Source organism: Chelonia mydas, chromosome 28 (genome assembly GCF_015237465.2).
Source record: "Chelonia mydas isolate rCheMyd1 chromosome 28, rCheMyd1.pri.v2, whole genome shotgun sequence".
Taxonomy (NCBI): Eukaryota; Metazoa; Chordata; order Testudines; family Cheloniidae; genus Chelonia; species Chelonia mydas.
This window is the reverse complement of record NC_051268.2, coordinates 3073570-3092469: the sequence shown is the minus strand read 5'-3', so window position 1 is coordinate 3092469 and position 18900 is coordinate 3073570. Positions and strand designations below refer to the sequence as shown.

The window sequence follows — 18900 nt, the reverse complement described above, 5'->3', positions numbered from 1 at the left end:
TTCCAGTCTTTCCTGGGGCTCTCTTGGGAGGGGGAGCAGAGAGAGGGTCTGCAGGCTTGATGTGCCCTTTGGGGGCTGATTCTCAATTCAAATAACGTGCATTTGCGAAATCCTGCCCTGGGATTCATGTCCCAGACCCCAGAATCTGAGGTCTGTGAGCAAGGAAACTCTGTGAGCAAGGATGTTCTTACCCCTTGTGCCAGCAGGGCACTACCTTCTGTCCCCAGACGGTGCTCTGCCTTTTCTGCAAGGCCTGGACGATAAACATGCGGCTGACTCTGCGAAGCAACGGAGCTAACATGCCCACCTAGGAGAGTCTACTCCCCATCTCGGTGCCTGCCTCTGAGGCGGCCGTTGGGCACGACAAACATTTTCTCCTTCCGCACTTCTAACAGGCTCTCCGGGAAAGGCTGGGTCCTGGACCAGACTAGCATCTTTGCCCAAGTGGATGCCTTTGTTCAGCGCTGCAAAGACCTCCTGGAGGTACGTGGAAGTGGCACGTGATTCCCCCTTCGCAGTGACAGGACTAGGGCATGGCCTGGCATTGCCCTGCGGGATGATACTCTCACTGCAGCATTGGCATCCTGGCATCGTTGTGAGAGGAGGCTGCATCTCAGCCTCACAATTATTGGTGTCCATTTACTTCGAGCCAACGGCTGCTCTCAGGTGCACCAGGACAAATCCAGCTGTTTCCGTGACAGAGCAGTTTGGCGCTCAGCGTTTTGTACCGTGCCTGAGACAAGTAGCAGGTGCTGTGTAGTGATCGTTAACAGCTCAGTGCCTGGCATCAAACACTCCCCACACCGAAAGCACAATAGCCTTCAGCCCAATGTGCTGTGGGGAGCTGCGCGGGCGGTACACAGCCCTGTGTGACAGTGGGGAGCCCCACCAAGGAGGTAGACAGCCCTGGGTGGTGGTGGGAACGCAGCCTTCTGCATCAGCTGGAGTTTTCAGAGTGTCTGATCGTCCCTGCTGGTGTAGGTAGATTTCGTTACAGTGCCCCATTCTGGCGGCGATGTGTGGAGAACTGGCAGATGCTCCTTCCCTGCAACGCATGCAACATCGTCACATCATGCCATGCTGCCCTGCGTGGGTTGTTGTGAGCTGTGGGAGGGCTGCTCCCAGACTGGTTAGCTGGGCAGTACGGGGGTGTTGACAGCCCCCAGGTTATGTCAACGAGTGCATCCCCCAGATGAAGTGGGGAGACCAGCCCCTGGATGGGCAGTGGGTTGCTGGTGCAGCTGCTGCATTGCATGGGCTCAGCTGGCCTCTTTCCTCCCCTAGGCCATCAAGCGCACCTTTGACAAGAAAGCCGTGGATGTCTACATGCTGTTCAACAGAGAGCTCGCCCTGGTCAACAAAGAGCTGAGCAAGAAGCTGCCATTCCTGCCGGCACACATGTGCCATTATGCGGGCCTGGCGCACTGGCTGCGGGCTCTGCGCCGGCGCATCGACAGACCCCTAAAGGTGAGTATCCCACATCCATGGCAAGACCCCGTTCCAGCGTCCATCTCTCCCTGTCTCATGCCGCCGTGTCAGGGGCCCTTTCTATCTCTGTCGAATGGGACAGAGCTCTCCTTGGGGGCCTGTTAGCACTGCCCCATAGTCAGCTGCAGAGGTGGCTCTTGGAGAGACATAAGAAAGCTCCTTCACCCCAAAGTCTGCCTGTCAGAGAGAGAGGGCAGGACTGACAACCCAGCCGACTCCTGGGCACTAGTTAGACCAATGTACCCATCTCGCCCAGTAGCCCTGCCTTCCTGATGCATCGGGTCAGATCACTGGTCCGTGTAGTGTGCTATCCCTGCCTTCACACAGCACCGACCCAGACAAATGGTTCATCTCGTCGGATATCCCTGCCTCCGACAGGGGCCAACACCTACTGCTTCCAGGAGTAACATGCCACCCCCTTTCAGACCAGCGCTATTCTGTGTTGCTTGGGGGAGTGCGTGTGTGCGCGCAGACACGTGTATGTTTGAAGCCATCCTGACGCTCAGCCGGGGACCCCCTTCCTTCGGGTATCTTGAAGACTTGGAATTTCTGCCCAAGCAATTGTCGTGGCAGATGTTGTTTTTATTCATCTAACTACCTCATTTGTTTTTGACTCTTTGCCTCAATAACATTCTCTGTCAGTGACTTCCTTTGACAGGTTTAATTCTACATTGTGTAACAACAAAACAACATTTCCAGCATCAATCACAAAACTTCCAGTATGTGCAGGCTTGCAACTGCCAAATCTAGGTCTGAAAATCACCTCTGCCTTTCCTACCTGCCCAGCCCAGGGCTCGGCATTCTGGGGCTCACCTCTCTTCTGTCTGGCAAACACCTCATGGCTCACGCTTCTCTGCCCTGCATTAGGGGTTAGTCATACAATCACGGACTGTGCCAGCCCCAGAACATCGCTCTTGTGGGTATGCAGGAACTGATTGTAGGAATAACGCCGTTTGTTTTATTGGATGAATGAGCGGCTCCATGTGTGCGCGCGTTGGTTTCTTTATCACGCTGGTCTGAAAGAGCTGAATGTCCAGTGTGAATTTTATCTTCAGATTTCACTTGTTCTCCAAGCGGTCAGCTAATGACCTAGCCGTGTTTGGGGAGTGCAGGGCTGGGACAGCAAGGGGCTGTGAGTGGGGACTGAGGGGCATCAGCAGAGGTAGGGGTGTGTGTGTGAGTGTGTGTGTGTAGTCCAGAGTTGCAATAGCCAGGGGGTGGGGAGGAGACCCTGCTGCACGTACCTATCAAGGACCAGATCCATGGAGCCAGACTGATCGCACCAGCATGTGCCACAGCCATCCCTTTTACAGACCGAGCATGGCCACGCCTCTGTGCCTTGCTTTGTCGACCTGTTTTCCCAGCCTCGTATCCCTTTTGGGGACTCACCGTTGACCTGTCTGGAGACAGGCCCGTTCTGTGGGTTGGTGGGAGGAATGCACTACATAGATCTGAATTGCTGATGGGGCTGGAAGCCTTACTCGTCTCGCCCTCCGTGCCCCCTTAGGATCATTGCTATGCTGTCCCCAGAGGAGAGGGCCTTGTTCAAGGAGCGGATCCGATACCTGGACAGGAAGATCCAGCCCTGCTTGAAGAAGCTGCACTGGTCACTGAAAGGGGACAGTGCTGCCTTCTTCAGTGAGTGCTGACTGCACGCCAGCAAGGTGAGCTTTCCTCTGACCTCCGTGGCCCCCACGCCCGACTAGCCGGCCCCAAGGCTCCGTCCTTCCTCCACAGAGATCTCAATTAGCAGATGGTTAAGGGGTCTCCAGCTGCTGGCATCCCATTGATCTGTACTCTGCTCAGTCTGCCTAGGCTTAGGTGTAGCGGGAGAAACTCCGAACATGGGTGTTCTCTGCTTAATACGCATCTCTGGAGGTAGGGACCAGAGAACCCAGCCTGGCAGACAACACCCCCCGTTAGGGAGTGAGGAAGAAGTAGAGACAGGGAACCCTCTCTGCCCCCAGGATCCAGGTGGGGAGCAAAGGGAGAGCCTCCCACCCCTCAGCCTCATGCCTGCCTCGCCCAGGTGGAGCCGTAGCTGGTCAGTTTTACTTCGGTCAAACCCTGGGGCCCTAAGGTCCCTGATCAGAGTGCTCCCTGCCCTGAGCCTGCCTTGCGGCCACTGGCCCTCAGGTGCAGACCATTGTGAACGAATACAAGGCAGCCACCCTGGCCATCGCTCGCAGTGCCCAGCAGATCAGCGAGGCACTGCTGGTGCGGATCACCAGCAAGCGGGTCTACAATGACTTGGAGTTTGAGGAGGACCAGAAGGAGCACCGTGCCTGGGTCCAGCAGAAGCTGATGGATATCCACGAGGAGGTCACCAGCATCATGCGGCAAACCTATGAAGTCTTCAAACACGATAGCGCCGAGGTAAGGCCAGGCCCAGGCCAGGCAGCTCCCAGCAGGCCATGCTCTGTCTGCCTCCTGGCGCAGGTCCCAGCATGCAGTGCTTGGTTTTGATTCTGTCAGGAGACCTGTGTGTAAGGACCTGTGTTCTCAGAGACCTTCTTCTGCCACCTGCAACTTCTCCCTCTTCTCCAACAGCTGTCCCTGCCCACCTACCTATTTACCTGACTCCATTCACTTGCCTCCCTCCCACACCACCGCCTCCCCAGCAGCACTGAAGGGTCAGGGCCCAGGTCATAGAGGTATTCTGGGTTCTTTTTCTGCCTTCTTCTGAAGCGTCAGAGCTCGGCCACAGCCAGAGATGGGACACAGGGCCAATGCTTTCTGGTGGTCCAGAGAATCCTCTCTCTAGCTGCCTGGCTGGTGGGTTTAACTCACCTGCTCAGTGCCCCACCAATCACCGGATTTGGGTCAGGAAGGAATTTCCTCCCCAGGTCAGATTGGCAAGGACCTTGGCATTTTTAGCATCCTCGGCAGGATGGGGCATGGATTGCCTGCTGAGATCATCTGGGCATGCCTCACCTAGTCAGTTCCCGGTCGTCGCAGGGGCTTTGGACATGGTTGGCTCGTTGGTCTTGCCCGTTTTCTCCCTGTAGGGCCCAACAGTTTAGTCTTACGAAGACTGAGGTACTTTAGTCTAACTCTGTATAAGGGCACTGGGTGAAATGTAATGATCTGTGATATACAGCAGGCCCTTAGGGCTTAAATTCTGTGGCCCTCAGTTTCTTTCTGCAGCAAGTTGTGGGCATACGGCCTGTCATAAATATAAAGGGAAGGGTAAACCCCTTTAAAATCCCTCCTGGCCAGACGAAAAATCCTCTCACCTGTAAAGGGTTAAGAAGCTAGAATAACCTCCCTGGCACCTGACCAAAATGACCAATGAGGAGACAAGATACTTTCAAAAGCTGGGGGGAGGAAAAAACAAAGAGTCTGTCTGTATGATGCTTTTGCCGGGGACAGAACAGGAACGGAGTCTTAGAACTTAGTAAGTAATCTAGCTAGATATGCGTTAGATTATGATTTCTTTAAATGGCTGAGAAATTAAGCTGTGCTGAATAGAATGGATATTCCTGTCTGTGTGTCTTTTTATAACTTAAGGTTTTGCCGAGAGGGATTCTCTATGTTTTGAATCTAATTACCCTGTGAGGTATTTACCATCCTGATTTTACAGAGGTGATTCTTTTTTACTTTTTACTTCTATTAAAATCCTTCTTTTCAGAAACTGAATGCTTTTTCATTGTTCTTAAGATCTAAGGGTTTGGGTCTGTGGTCACCTATGCAAATTGGTGAGGATTTTTGCCAAACCTTCCCCAGGAAGTGGGGTGCAAGGGTTGGAAGGATTTTGGGGGGAAAGATGTTTCCAAACAATGCTTTCCTAATAAATAAACCCAGATAAATGTTTGGTGGTGGCAGTGGAAGTCCAAAGGCAAAGGGTAAAATAGTTTGTACCTTGGGGAAGTTTTAACCTAAGCTGGTAAAAGTAAGCTTAGGGGGTCTTTCATGCAGGTCCCCACATCCGTACCCTAGAGTTCAGAGTGGGGAAGTAACCTTGACACGGCCCCTCTGGGCATGGCATGAGGTGACATTAGATTAGGGAGGAGGAGGTTGAGTTGCCCAGCAAATTGTGCCAGCATCCCACTGCTCTATTTTACCCTGCCCCAGTGCCCCAGCATCTGGCACTACTTCCGACAACAGAGTAGGACATTCCCTGGTTGCTTCTACCCAAATGAGTGGCAGTGAAACAGTTAAATCTGGTGTCATTTAATTTAGCACTAGCCTTTGGTGCTAACCCCCACTGAGATGAATGGGAGCAGTTCCCACCTTTCCAAGGTGGGCAGACCGAGGAGCTACTTGGGTCACGTAGCAAAGGTCACCTTTGCAGCCAGAAGGGCCAGTGGCCAGAGTCAGGAGCACAGTTCTGCAGCATTCACTGTCTTTTATCCTGGCTGCCCCTTGCTCTGGTGGCTCCTCCTTGTCTACGCTGGCTTTCTCAGCTGGCTTGTCTCTCCCCTTAGGTGCAGCAGTACTGGATGGCCTTCACCATCAAGATGAACAGAATGATGGAAGAGGCCTTCAGGCTCAGTGTCAAATGGTCCCTACTGGAACTTTCCAAGGCCATCAGTGGAGATGGCAAGACTACGCCTAACCCCCTGTTCAGGGTCAAGGTGATCCTGCAGGACAACTACCCGGCGCCATCTGCACAGGTGAGCCCTTCCACTACAGCTTCCAATCCACTGCAGCCCTCAGACACTCAGCTGAGCCCTGCCCCAAGGTCCCAGCCAGGAATTAGCCGCATGTCGGGGAGGGGTTAAGGCAGGAATTGAAACTGGATCTAGGTCAAGATATTTGACCTTAAAATCCCGGCTGTCTGATTACCTTCTTGCTTTTCTTTCTCCCTCAACGGGCAGCTGCGTGGGCTAATCCCACCCCCCCAGGACCCTGGGTAAATCCACAGGTGACAGCTGCCTGCGCTGTCATAGCTTCCCTGCTGTTGTTACCCGAGCTAGCTGGAGCGATCAAAGCTAGCTCGGGTCTGTCTACACGTGCTGCAGTCAGACCTCTCCACTGCAGTGTAGACAGACCCTCAGAGCTGGGCAAGCTGACCTTAGTGCCAGAGCAGCACCAAGCAGCTGCAGAAGGGCTTCTGCTGCATGGGGGGTGGCCAGGGGACAAGGGAGCGTAGCCCGATCATCCCTGTGGCCTGTCCTAGCTCTTCCTGGCTGGCAGCACGGGCCTGTGGTGCCTTTGACCACTACTGTGGCTTTGTTGAGTCTTGTGTTGGAAATACGAGTTGTCATAAATATAAAGGGAAGGGTAACCACCTTTCTGTATACAGTGCTATAAAATCCCTCCTGGCCAGAGGCAAAGTCCTTTTACCTGTAAAGGGTTGAGAAGCTCAGGTAACCTGGCTGGCACCTGACCCAAAATGACCAATGAGGGGACAAGATACTTTCAAATCTGGAGGGGGGGAAAGGCTTTTGTCTGTCTGTGTGATACCTTTGCCGGGAACAGATCAAGGATGCAAGCCCACCAACTCCTGTAAAGTTAGTAAGTAATCTAGCTAGAAAATGCATTAGGTTTTCTTTGTTTTGGCTTGTGAAATTCGCTGTGCTGCAGGAAATGTGTATTCCTGGTTTTGTGCCTTTTTGTAACTTAAGGTTCTGCCTAGAGGGATTCTCTATGTTTTGAATCTGACTGCCTGTAAGATTATCTTCCATTCAGATCTTACAGAGTTGTTCTCTCTTATCTTTTTTTTTTTGTTCTTCTAATAAAGTTCTGTTTTTTAAGAATCTGACTGGGTTTTTTGGGTCTTAAAAATCCAAGGCTGGTTTGTGCTCATCTTGTTTATTCTCAAGCCTCCCCAGGATAGGGGGTGTAAGGGCTTGGGGGGATATTTTGGGGAAATAGGAACTCCAAGTGGTCCTTTCCCTGTTCTTTGTCTAAATCACTTGGTGGTGGCAGCATACTGTTCAAGGACAAGGTGAAATTTCTGCCTTGGGAAAGTTTTTAACCTAAGGTGGTAAAAATAAGCTTAGGGGGTCTTTCATGAGGGTCCCCACATCTGTACCCCAGAGTTCAGAGTGGGGAGGGAATCCTGACATGAGCCAGTGCAGATCATCCCCAGGAACAAGAGACCCATAAAGGTAGCTTTAAGCCACCTTTGCCCTCGTCTTGCCCCAAGCAGAGCTGTTGGACTGGGGGATTTGGCCTGTAACCTCTAGCTGCTGTGTGTGGGAGCGAGGTGAGGAAGGGGGTAGCAAGATGGAAATCGGAAAGGTGGGATTTTCAGGTCCAGGATCTTGCAGCCTGCCACTGCAAGGGCTTTTGCAGATGTGGGAATGGAATAGATTTTCCAGTGCTCACCCCATGGATCGGTTTGGGTTCGCTGAGCAGTTGTTGCCTCTCTTCTGGGTTGGGTTCCTCTCTCTACTGAACCCGCTGTTTTGTATTTCCAGGTGGAGTTTTCCCCAAGTCTGTCACAGCTCGTGAATATGGTCAATGACATCAGCAGCCACCTCATCACCAGCATCTCTGTCTTCCGCCACCTGCCAGAGATCCTGACCAAACGCAGATTCCTCCGCGATCCCATCTCGGTTCTCGTGGGTAAGGAGACCTCCCCTGCACTCACACGCTCCCTGTGGGGGCCCTGCAGCTCAGTCTAAAGGAGTCTGCAGCTGCCTTGCCGAGTTGTGCATCCACACGTCTTGTTCCCTGCAGCCCCATGTTCAGGCACTTCCTGGGTAGACCCGGGCTCTGAGTCTCGCCGCTGTGGGATTGAAAACCCAGTGTAGTGATACCCTCTGTGTTCAGACCACAACGAACCGGCTGCGGTAACTTGGCTGGATCCTTTCTCCCACCCTATCCCTGGAGGAGACGATTCCCCAGCCTGGTATTCAGCTGTCATTCCCCCTTAGCTCAGTTTCCTTGCCACTAACACTGTGGCACTTGGTAGCTGGCTTAGCAGCTACTGCGAGTCACATGTTGAGTCTAGACAGACATTGCCTGAATATAGCCTACATCTGTCATGGAACGAGTTCCTGCCTGTGTACACCCAACCCCCTAGAAGTCATTTCTGTGCCTCAGTTTCTTCACCTTCTAACATAGGGACAATATTTCCCAGGGGACTGGTGAGGCTTTGCAAAACCAGCACGGAAGAGAAGCAAGGGGTTCTGATTGACTAGGACTGGCTGTTTGGGCACTGAAACAACTGGTCACTGTTCTGTTTATCCTCCCTCCGCACTCAGAGCGTGATGAAGATATCAAGAAAATCCAGGCACTGATCAGTGGTGGCATGCAAGCAAACGCCATGCACCCCCAGGCATACCTGAAGACCTGGGATGTGTACCATGAGATCTGGGAGGTCAACAAGGACTCCTTCATTAACCGCTACCGGCACCTCAACCCACTCTTCCTTCGATGCGGACACTGCTCGGTAAGGGAGGACCTGTGTCCATGGATGCTCGAATCCTGCAATGCCCTTCATTGAACAGACGGGTCTCTTGTACCAGTAACGATGAGGGCCAAGACCCTTCAGATTCAGGGAAGTCCGCCCTCTTACCCTTCTGAAATGGACAGAGTTCACAAGCTAAGTCGGGCCCGGCCTGTTTAATATTGAATGTGAGACCCCAAGGAAAATCAGAGTCCTGCCGAGCAGGGTGGGTGGGTCGGTAGGGGGCCCCTTGAGGTGCCAGGGAGCAGTGTGGGTGGGTCGGTAGGGGGCGCTCTCCCCACAGACAGCACTGATCCCAGTGAGGTGCCAGGGAGCAGTGTGGGTGGGTCAGTAGGGGGCCCACCCTGTTTCTTCCCACCCAACTCCTTTAGTATGAAGAGTCTCGGAGAAAGGGCTGTAGGAGGCGGAATTGGGCGGGAAGAAACAGGGCGGGCGTGGGGACGTGGGGGAAGGAGTCGGGGCGGGGCCAGAGGCAGAGTGGGGGGGCTGCGCACCCCCTGGGCCTGGAGGAATCCGGCACCTATGGCTGTACTCGCCTTCCCAGTTCCAGGTCTCAGCTCAGGAGGGAATGCTCCTCCCTAACCTCGGAGATCAGCTGCACCCAGAACAATTGGAAATCTTTTATTAGAGACCAAACCCAGTTAAAGGGGTGCACCAGTCTGCACCCCAGCCATTCGGGGCGTTCATCTGTCCTGGAGCAGCAGAGACACCTGGTGGCCAGTCGAGGTAAGGCACGGACGGTTTCCCCTAGAGCGGCAGTGACACCTGGTGGCCAGTCGAGGTAAGGCACGGACGGTTTCCCCTAGGGCTGCAGTGACACTTGGTGGCCAGTCGGGGTACGGCACGGACGGTTTCCCCTAGAGCGGCAGTGACACCTGGTGGCCAGTCGGGGTAAGGCACAGAGGGTTTCCCCTAGAGCCGCAGTGACACCTGGTGGCCAGTCGGGGTAAGGCACGGACGGTTTCCCCTAGAGCTGCAGTGACACCTGCTGGCCAGTCGGGGTACGGCACGGACGGTTTCCCCTAGAGCTGCAGTGACACCTGCTGGCCAGTCGGGGTATGGCACGGACGGTTTCCCCTAGAGCTGCAGTGACACCTGCTGGCCAGTCTGGGTATGGCACGGATGGTTTCCCCTAGAGCTGCAGTGACACCTGCTGGCCAGTCTGGGTACGGCATGGACGGTTTCCCCTAGAGCCGCAGTGACACCTGCTGGCCAGTTGGGGTAAGGCAGAAAGAGCGTTTCCAGGAGATGAGTAGTGACAAGCTGTGGGCAGCAGGGGGCAGCGGCAGCCTATTCCCAGTGGGGCGGGGGAGGGGCTTAAGCAGCTGCTGTGTCAGCCACATTGTGGCTGCTGAGTCCCTGTCACTCTCCGTGGCCCCATCTCCTGTGGCTCTTCCGTGAAGTGTCAGCCACGCCAGCTCCCCTCTGAGGCCTCCCCCGCCCAGGCCACAGGCCAGAAGGCAGAGCTGGACAGGGCGGATGGGGTGGTGCCAGGGATGCCAGGGGTGCTGGGATAAAGGAGGAGCAGGTGTCAATTTCAGAAAGAGGAGCGCATATCAGGACAACGTAACTTCCGGTCACTGTTCCCAGTTGGACTATAAAGGAGAGCTTACCAGGAAAACGTAACTTCCGTTTCCTGTTCCCGGTCACGCAGAGCCCATTGGCCGCCTGGGCTGTGGCCTGGACCCCCTCATTGAGTCTGCAGCTCAAAGCGATTAGGGTTGTGTCCTGACCCTCTGCCACGGGATGGTCGTGCCTAGTGACTCGTGCCTAGTGACTCGTGCCTGCTCCTGAGGGATTTCTCATGGAGTCTTCAAATAAAAGAAGTTCGGATTCTGGCCTTATCATTTAAAACAAGGCGGGTCATAAAAATTACAAATAGTAACTCATTCCTGATAAGTGCAGGTGATAAATTTCTCACGAATTTTTCACCTTAAAGCCATTAGGATTCTGTCTTGTTAATTTGGTAGATATCAGTACATGATGTTACAAACAAAAACCTCATTAAAATTACAGTTACAGAAAAGCAAAACTCATTACTGACCATTGCAGGTGGGAAATTTCTCATAGAATCTTCTTTATAAAGCAGTTAGAATGATGTCTGGAGAATTTGGGCTACATTGGTCCATGGAAATTACAAAAAAGAGAAGGTCATTACTGATGAGTGTTTGTGACCATTTTCTCATGGAAACTTCACCAGGATTCTGACCTGATCATTTGAAACAGATGAGTTCGTGAAAATTATAAGCTAAGAACACAATTCTTTCTCTTTGTTTGTAGTTTCCTCACTGCTTTAAAAAGATTCGTCGAGAAATTTCTCACTCGCAATGGTCAGTAATGAGTTTTGCTTTTGTCTGTAATTGTAATGTTCTCTACCAAATGACCAGGACAGGGAAGCTGCAAATTATTAATCAATTGTTTATAAAACACATTTCATATTGAACTTGCTTTCAGGCAAAAACCAAAGCTCTCTCAGCTTTCTGCATTTCAAACATTAATTATCCTATGTTTACCTAGCTTCCAATATGGGGCTTAAAATAGATCTTTGAATTAAAAAATGTGTCTTAACAATTGTGTAACTGTGTCAAATATTTTTCTCTTTAGAGGAGGATTAACCTTTTGATCTAGGGAGATCATAGAATATCAGGCAACATAACGGCCCCTGCGCGCCCTCTGCCCGCCCGCCCGCCCGCCGGCCCCTGCGCGCCCTCTGCAAATAACACTTCCTTGTCTACTTTCTTCACACCAGTCGTGCATTTATAGACCTCTATTATATTCCCACTTAGTCGTCTCTTTTCCAAGCTGAAAAGTCCCAGTCTTATTAATCTCTGCTTATACGGAAGCCGTTCTATACCCCTCATCATTTTTGTTGCCCTTTTCTGTACCTTTTCCAATTCCAATAGATCTTTTTTGAGGTGGGGTGACCACACCTGCTTGCAGTATACAAGATGTGGACGTACCATGGATTTATATAGAGGCAATAGGATATTTTCGGTCTTATTATCTATCCCTTTCTTAATGATTCCAAACATTCTGTTCACTTTTTTGACGCTGCTGCACATTGAGTGGATATTTTCAGAGAACTCTCCACAGCGACTCCAAGATCTCTTTCTTCAGTGGTATCAACTAAGTTTTAGGTGTATAGTTGGGATTATGTTTCCAATGTGCATTACTTTGCATTTATCAACATTGAATTTCATCTGCCATTTTGTTGCCCAGTTTTTGAGAGATCCTTTTGTGGCTCTTTGTAGTCTGCCTCTTCTGCAGATTTGCCATCACTTGGAGAATTTACCCAGCCCTGGTTGCTAAATACTTCTTTTCTCCCCAGGGAAAATTTGGATGGAAATTAGCTTTGGATTTTTTGGAGGTTGGTTTTTTTTGGGGGGGGGGGGGGGGGTAGGGGAAGTTTGGTCAAATTTTTAGTGGAAGTTGTTGTCCTCAAACTGTAATCCGAAGGTTTTTTGGCCAACAATCTTTGAAAAACCACAACATTTTTAGCTGCAAACTGAGCAAATGAGAACGGTTTTGGCCCAAATTGTCCAAACCCAGAAAATCTTCTGAGGAAAACTGCTCAGAACCAGACATTTCTGGGAAAAAAATGAAAAATGTTCTCTTTTCAGATTCTAATTTTCAAAATGAAAACAGAAAACAAAAAGCAATGTTTTTAGAAGAAAGCTAACATGTCCCACAAACTTTCATTTTGTTGAAAACAAATTTAAAAAAAAAAAGTTTGAATGGAAAATGTCCAGCCAGGCATAGCCTTTCCATTGGATTTGGATGTCTCTTTTAAAAAACAACTCTTTAGCTCAGGTACAACTTTTTGGGCTCAGTTCAGGACTTTCTGGGTGAGAGTTTGATGTGTGGGTTGGGCAGGGGGACAGAGTAGGTGATTGTAGGGGTGTTAACTTCCAGGAATCACTGAAATCACATCAGTGCTGTTAGCAGCATCCTGCCACTGATACAAATATCTTTGTGTGGAATCAATGTGTGTGGCAAATGCTGGGCACATCTGGGGCACAGATGTCATTGGGCACAGCTGGCACACGGCTGTTTGCTGGCCAAAGGTGCACGAAGGATATGAGAGTCGTACCCCAGCTTCTCCCAGGAGCCCGTGCATAAGGAGAAACCCTTCAGCTTCAGCTCCAGTTTCCTTGGGACAAGAGAGCCACTTAGAGGAGAGACTGGCCAGTAAAGACGAAGGGGGCATGGCCAGAGCGCCATCCCCAGGCAGGCATGCGCAACCAGATACCCAATTGAAGGAAGGGCATTGCAAGGGCCCCATTGTGACAGCGCACTCCATATATGTGAAAATATGCTAATGAGGGTGAATATTATGTAACTGGAATATTCTTCATGCAAAAGGTCTCTTGTAAGGTATCATTACAAAGTTTATAATCTACTGAGCGTGGTCATCCTATTTGTATAAATGTATCACTCTTGTATCTGAAACTAGAAATATGAACTATAACTCTGAGGTCCCATTGCAAATATGCAAAGTGTGGGCCATTAATGGTGGCTTGGAATCTTGATGTTTCCCATTAACCAGGACAATTGACTGTAGATGGCTCTGTGTACTTGTAAGTCTTCCTGTATACCTGTGTGATGGCAAGTGGGTAACGAAGTCTTACAGTGACCTGTGATCATGTCACCGGAACTGGAATCCATCTTTAACCTGGTGCTTTTCCACCTAGAGGGAGGGGTGGAAACCCAGAGAGGGACAAAGAATTCCCGCCTTGTGCAAAAGCTATATAAGGGGGTGGAACAGAACAACAGGGGCTGGAGTCATGAGAAATCCCCTAGCTACCACCTGAGCTGGAACAAAGACTGGAGCAGGGGAAAGGACTGGGCCCAGACTAGGAAGGCATCCAGTCTGTGAAAGAAGCTTATTGAAACATCTCTAAGGGTGAGATTTTATCTGTATTCAGCTTCTTACTGTATTAGGCTTAGACTTGCGTGTTTTATTTTATTTTGCTTGATAATTTACAGTACTTTGTTCTGTCTGTTATTACGTGAGGTAGAAAATTAACCACGGGTTGTGTTTGGATCAGAACAGCCTGAGACTCCTTTATTGTAATAGAAGCATGCAGGGAGACACAGCTAGCCAGGAGCTGCTCTGCCTGATTCAGGAAAATTTAACAACGTATAAAGGCTTATGTTCATGCTCAAAGCAAGCATACTTCCCCATTAGTATTTTTCCTACTTAGCAATACAGCAAAGATCATCTTTTCCTTACATGGCAAACACAGGCTTTTCCTGTTCTTAACAGTGGGTTCTTTTGTGGTTAGTGGTTGCAATACGGCTAGCTGTTGCAGCTACATGTTGCAATTGCATTACTCCGAGCCCCTTCCCCCCCCTCCTGTCCTCTTGTCACATACACAGTCAGACTGGTGAAAGTTTGGCTAGCTTGACCAAAATCTAGGCCCATGCAATTTTGCCTCCACAATCCCCACTTTTGTTCTTTTTATAGCACAACTATTACTCTTAAACCTTTATTTTTATTAAATCTTGTATTTCTGGTTCTAAATGAAAGGGATCGACCTTATAAATCTTAGCTGGATACATTAATGATGCATGTTTAGTACGAACATGAAAGGCGTTCCCATTATTACAGTTTTCACAACAACAACACATTCTCAAACTACACAACAAAAATACAAGCATTAATGCTCCATTGTAACACTACACTGGGGTTATTTTATAGCCTTAGTTACATGATGCAACACATTATAATCAGTACCTAAGGTAGACACTTTATAGGCTGTATGAAAAGCATGTTTTTCAATTTGATATATATTTTGAAGGACATGAATTTGACCTTGCAATTCAAAAACTTTTCAGATCTTTGGTAGGAGCAAAAGTAGATTTTGAAATCGATCAGGTACTAAAATGGTCCAGTTAAAAGATATTTTAAATTTAAAAGCTACCTGCCGAAACTTGTCTGCAGGCCAATAAATAATGTGATTTCCCGCAGCAGTGGAGAGATTGAAATGCAGGTCTTACAAGGTGGTGGCCTTAAGATTTACACAGCTATTATTAGCTTGAAAAAGCAGGTGTCCTATCAGGGTAGTTTCTTGTCCTATACCTTCCCAACAAACACTGTCATAAACAGTGGTAACTTCCCCTGGCTTCAGCTTTTGTATACACAAAAGGGCCAAAATGTTCATTGATTTCCTATTCTTATTTAAACATTGGGTGTTATTCCAGGAGCACTGACAACAAATTGGCCAGGCATACCAGGTGGTTTAATTTCCCAGATGTCACGGTGAATAATCCAGTCCCACATGCATCCTCCCCACAGACCTGTCAGGATTTGGTATGTGGGAACCCACACCCCTCCGACTGGCCCATTTGCTTGGAAGGAGCACTGCAGGTACTTGCAACTCCACCCTGAAAATTTTCAAGTATGTCTCCATGGCCACAGATTAGATGGTCCTCCTGAAGCACTAGTAAGGGCGGTGGGCCAAGCCCGATGCTCAAGATGACTCCGAATGGCCATGAGCTGGTCGTCCAGGAAATCCTGAATTTCTGAACATGCCAGATCCCACTGCAATTCCTTTCCCGCCTTAGTGACATTTAACACCATCTTTGTTAGCAATTCCTGGGTCATCGAACTAAGGGTGGAAATAACATGTAATTTACCAAATTCAGCCTGCACCTGGGTTAACTGAGCTCCAGTAATAAGACTCGTAGCCTTTTCCAGCTGCCCTAATTTCTCATCATGTTATTGACCTTTATAAATATTCCAAATGGCTGCTGCACTATTTGCACCAGCCCATAGGCGTCCAGCCAAATTTCTTTTCCTTCTAGAGGAAACCCATGCCCTCTGCTGTGCTAACTGAAGAGCAGCCCCCTGGGGAGCACTTTGGATACATGGAAGTAATTTGAAAGCTGGATAAAGGCAGGGTAAATTTTACAGTTCCTAGGGTAGCATTAATTTCTGTTAGCTGGTATCCTGAATAGTACTGTACCACATCTGTTGGTGAAAAATTTTTTATATACTTTTGTGAGGCATTAATATTAAGAGCATAGGAAGGGGTATATTGCAATATGGTACAGGTTAAATTATTTCAATACAGATAAAATTTCCGGTGACAGAGCACACTTTTTTTTGAGTATGAGTTTGATTATTTACGAACTGGGTGAATAAACAACAATAAGGGCCCATTGCCGCTGATACACTGCAAACCCCCGGAACGGCCATCCTATCAGCTCCCTCATAGAACCCATCAACCTCAAATTCAGAGTCCTGGGGCTTGTGTGTTGGGGTATTGTACACTTCTATTTTTACTGACCCATTTGTTCTCCACTTAATTGTTTGCTCATATGACATTTTATACCTGGGAAAATAAATGTTTCGAACAATATTTAAAGAGATCACTAAGATGTGAAGGTCTTGGGCTTTCTTGGTCTGAACCTTGGTCTGGGTTTCATCAGAATGTATGGTGCTCTCAGTATCTGGATATATTGGAGGGGACATAGTGGTGATGGGGGAAATGGCAGGGGTAATGGCAGCAAAATGCTTTTGATATTTATCATCTGAAAGCCAAGTAGGGAGAGCAGGACACGCAGAAGGTACTTGTTCGAAAATACAAGGCACATCCTGTGGAATAAACCCCAATACCCAATCAGTACCACATTCCCAAGAGGGGGACCCACAATTTCCTCCCTGCCAGTGTATAATGCTTCCTTTCTTTCACCAGGGCCAGTTTTTAATGTCCTTTTAGTCAGGAACTCCTGGGCCTTGGCAGGTTCAGCGGAGCGAGCATTTCTTTCCTCTTTCCTGGAACAGTCGTGGTTCAGTGTCATACAGGGAAGAGGTTGCCAGCACATCACCCTGTAGTGCTTTGGTTTCTGTAGCAAATGCTGAAGGCCCGATAATTCTATCAGTGGACAAGGGAGAGGTAACTAGCACTTCACCTTGTCCTTTCCCTCCTGCGGGCCTTGTTGTTTTGCAGAAGCTGTGAGCAGTGTCCTTGGGCAGGGGCCAGCATTTTCTCTTCGGACTGAGCTTGCCAGCTACAGTGTTGAGTTTACTCGTTCTTGATTCTTTTCTTCTTCTTTTCCCCTTCTCAGCCTTTTGTAACCTACAAAGGAAACTTCCATTCTCCACTCACACACCTTTTCCCAAAAAATAACATATGCACATTACATTGCCCATTATACAGCACTTTAGTCTTATTATTTAATTCATGCCACATACACCCTTCCGTGAAATGTCTTTATTACAGAGCTTTGGAGCAACAGTTCAGGACAAGCACGCCCACTTTTGAGGAATCCACTCGGTACAACCTCTGGTGTCTAATAGCTTTCCTCCCTCCCCAGCCCTCTGGCTTGAGATCGGGGGTAGCCAGAAGGATCGCATCTGCAATACAGGGAGTGGGCTAACTTTTCATGTCTTTGCTTCCAAAGTCTGTTGGTTTGCAATTTTAACAACAATTTTCCCAATTAAAAGGTCGGGCCATACTATGCTACCAACATACTGTACCCAATTTGTACTGATAAGTCTCAAGTAATTTTTCTTTTCCCTTGCTTTAGCCCGTGCACTAAACCCCTAGTATTTCGTGATAGTCGCCAAAACGTTTTGTATTGCAAGTTGAATAAAACAAGTATCTGCGTTTTTGGTCTGACCCTTCCATTTGGTTTTGAACTAGACTGTCCTGTGGAAAATTAAACACAACAGTCCTAGCCATGCCGCAAAACAAAACACCACACGACAGGACATAAAACATAAAACACAATTTTCATCATGCCAGTAAATTCATGATATGTTGGATTGTTCCTCAGCTGAAATTAGCTTTTTCTGATTTTCTGAAAGACAAAAGAACATATTTCTACCCCTTTTGGGGCAACTAGTTATTGCTTAAAATATTTCTTTCTTTTATACAAATACCCATTCTGATTGCAGGCTAAACAGAGGAATGACCCCTATTTTTCCTGTGTTTGTTTCATAGGCAGGCTAGTTTCAGTAGCTTTTATCAGTTAGGTAACTTGCATGAGCACACACATGCTTTTTTGCTTGCTTTTGGATCCAGAACCATTTACAATTAAAAACTTTTACTTAATTTTTTTTAGCATTCTGATTGCCTTTTACTTTTAACGCTTGCTTTCAAAATACACAGTGATCTAAAGAGAAACCAGCACCTATTATAGCCCCTTGGAGCCTAATCGGATTTTAACTAAGTAGCACTGTGTAATTGCATTCTTTTTATACATTTGGGGTGGTTAAGTTGATGTTCTTTTAGCTAATTTGACTAAATTGTTCGTAGTCAAATGATTTCAATTAGATAGCCTTTTGCCTGGACCATTTACAGACACTCCTTTGGAAAATGGCCCATTTTGCCTTCAGAGTGGCTGCAAAGAAACCAAGACTTCTTTTACAAAATTCAACTGCTTAAATCCCTCCAGCAACTACAGAGTTAACATTTCACTTTCTTTCCTGTTTCTTTAGCTGTTGCCTGCCTGCTGGCCTGGGTCTGATCTTGCTTTTCTCGCTGAACCATTGCTTCTGCTTTTTAGATCATGTTGTCACACTCCTGCACAGTTCGTTAATATAACTTTTAAGATCTTTTAATCACTTGAAATTTCACGTTACCCAAACCAGCACTGGATCACATGCGTGGAGTGAGACTCCCCGAGTCCTCCCCTCCACCAACCTGGACTTCTACAACTGGGGGTATGTCTACACTACGGAATTAGATTGAATTTATAGAAGTCGGTTTTTTAGAAATCGGTTTTATATATTTGAGTGTGTGTGTCCCCACAGAAAATGCTCTAAGTGCATTAAGTGCATTAACTCGGCAGAGTGCTTCCATAGTACCGAGGCTAGAGTCGACTTCCGGAGTGTTGCACTGTGGGTAGCTATCCCACAGTTCCCGCAGTCTCCGCTGCCCATTGGAATTCTGGGTTGAGATCCCAATGCCTGATGGGGCTAAAACATTGTGGCGGGTGGTTCTGGGTACATATCGTCAGGCCCCCCTTCCCTCCCTCCCTCCCTCCGTGAAAGCAAGGGCAGACAATCGTTTCGCGCCTTTTTTCCTGAGTTACCTGTG

The 18900-nt window shown here is 48.6% G+C and overlaps 1 protein-coding gene across 1 annotated transcript; it reads left to right on the top strand.

The window, feature by feature from the left end:
• Window positions 1-388: 388 nt before the first annotated feature.
• LOC119564569 (dynein axonemal heavy chain 2) lies at window positions 389-15736 on the top strand. Its single transcript, XM_037887266.2, has 7 exons — window positions 389-483; window positions 1285-1467; window positions 2996-3152; window positions 5916-6104; window positions 7857-8004; window positions 8646-8833; window positions 15659-15736. The coding sequence occupies exons 4-7, from the start codon at window positions 5931-5933 to the stop codon at window positions 15734-15736; spliced, it is 588 nt and encodes a 195-aa protein (XP_037743194.1). The 5' UTR covers window positions 389-483; window positions 1285-1467; window positions 2996-3152; window positions 5916-5930.
• Window positions 15737-18900: the final 3164 nt, after the last annotated feature.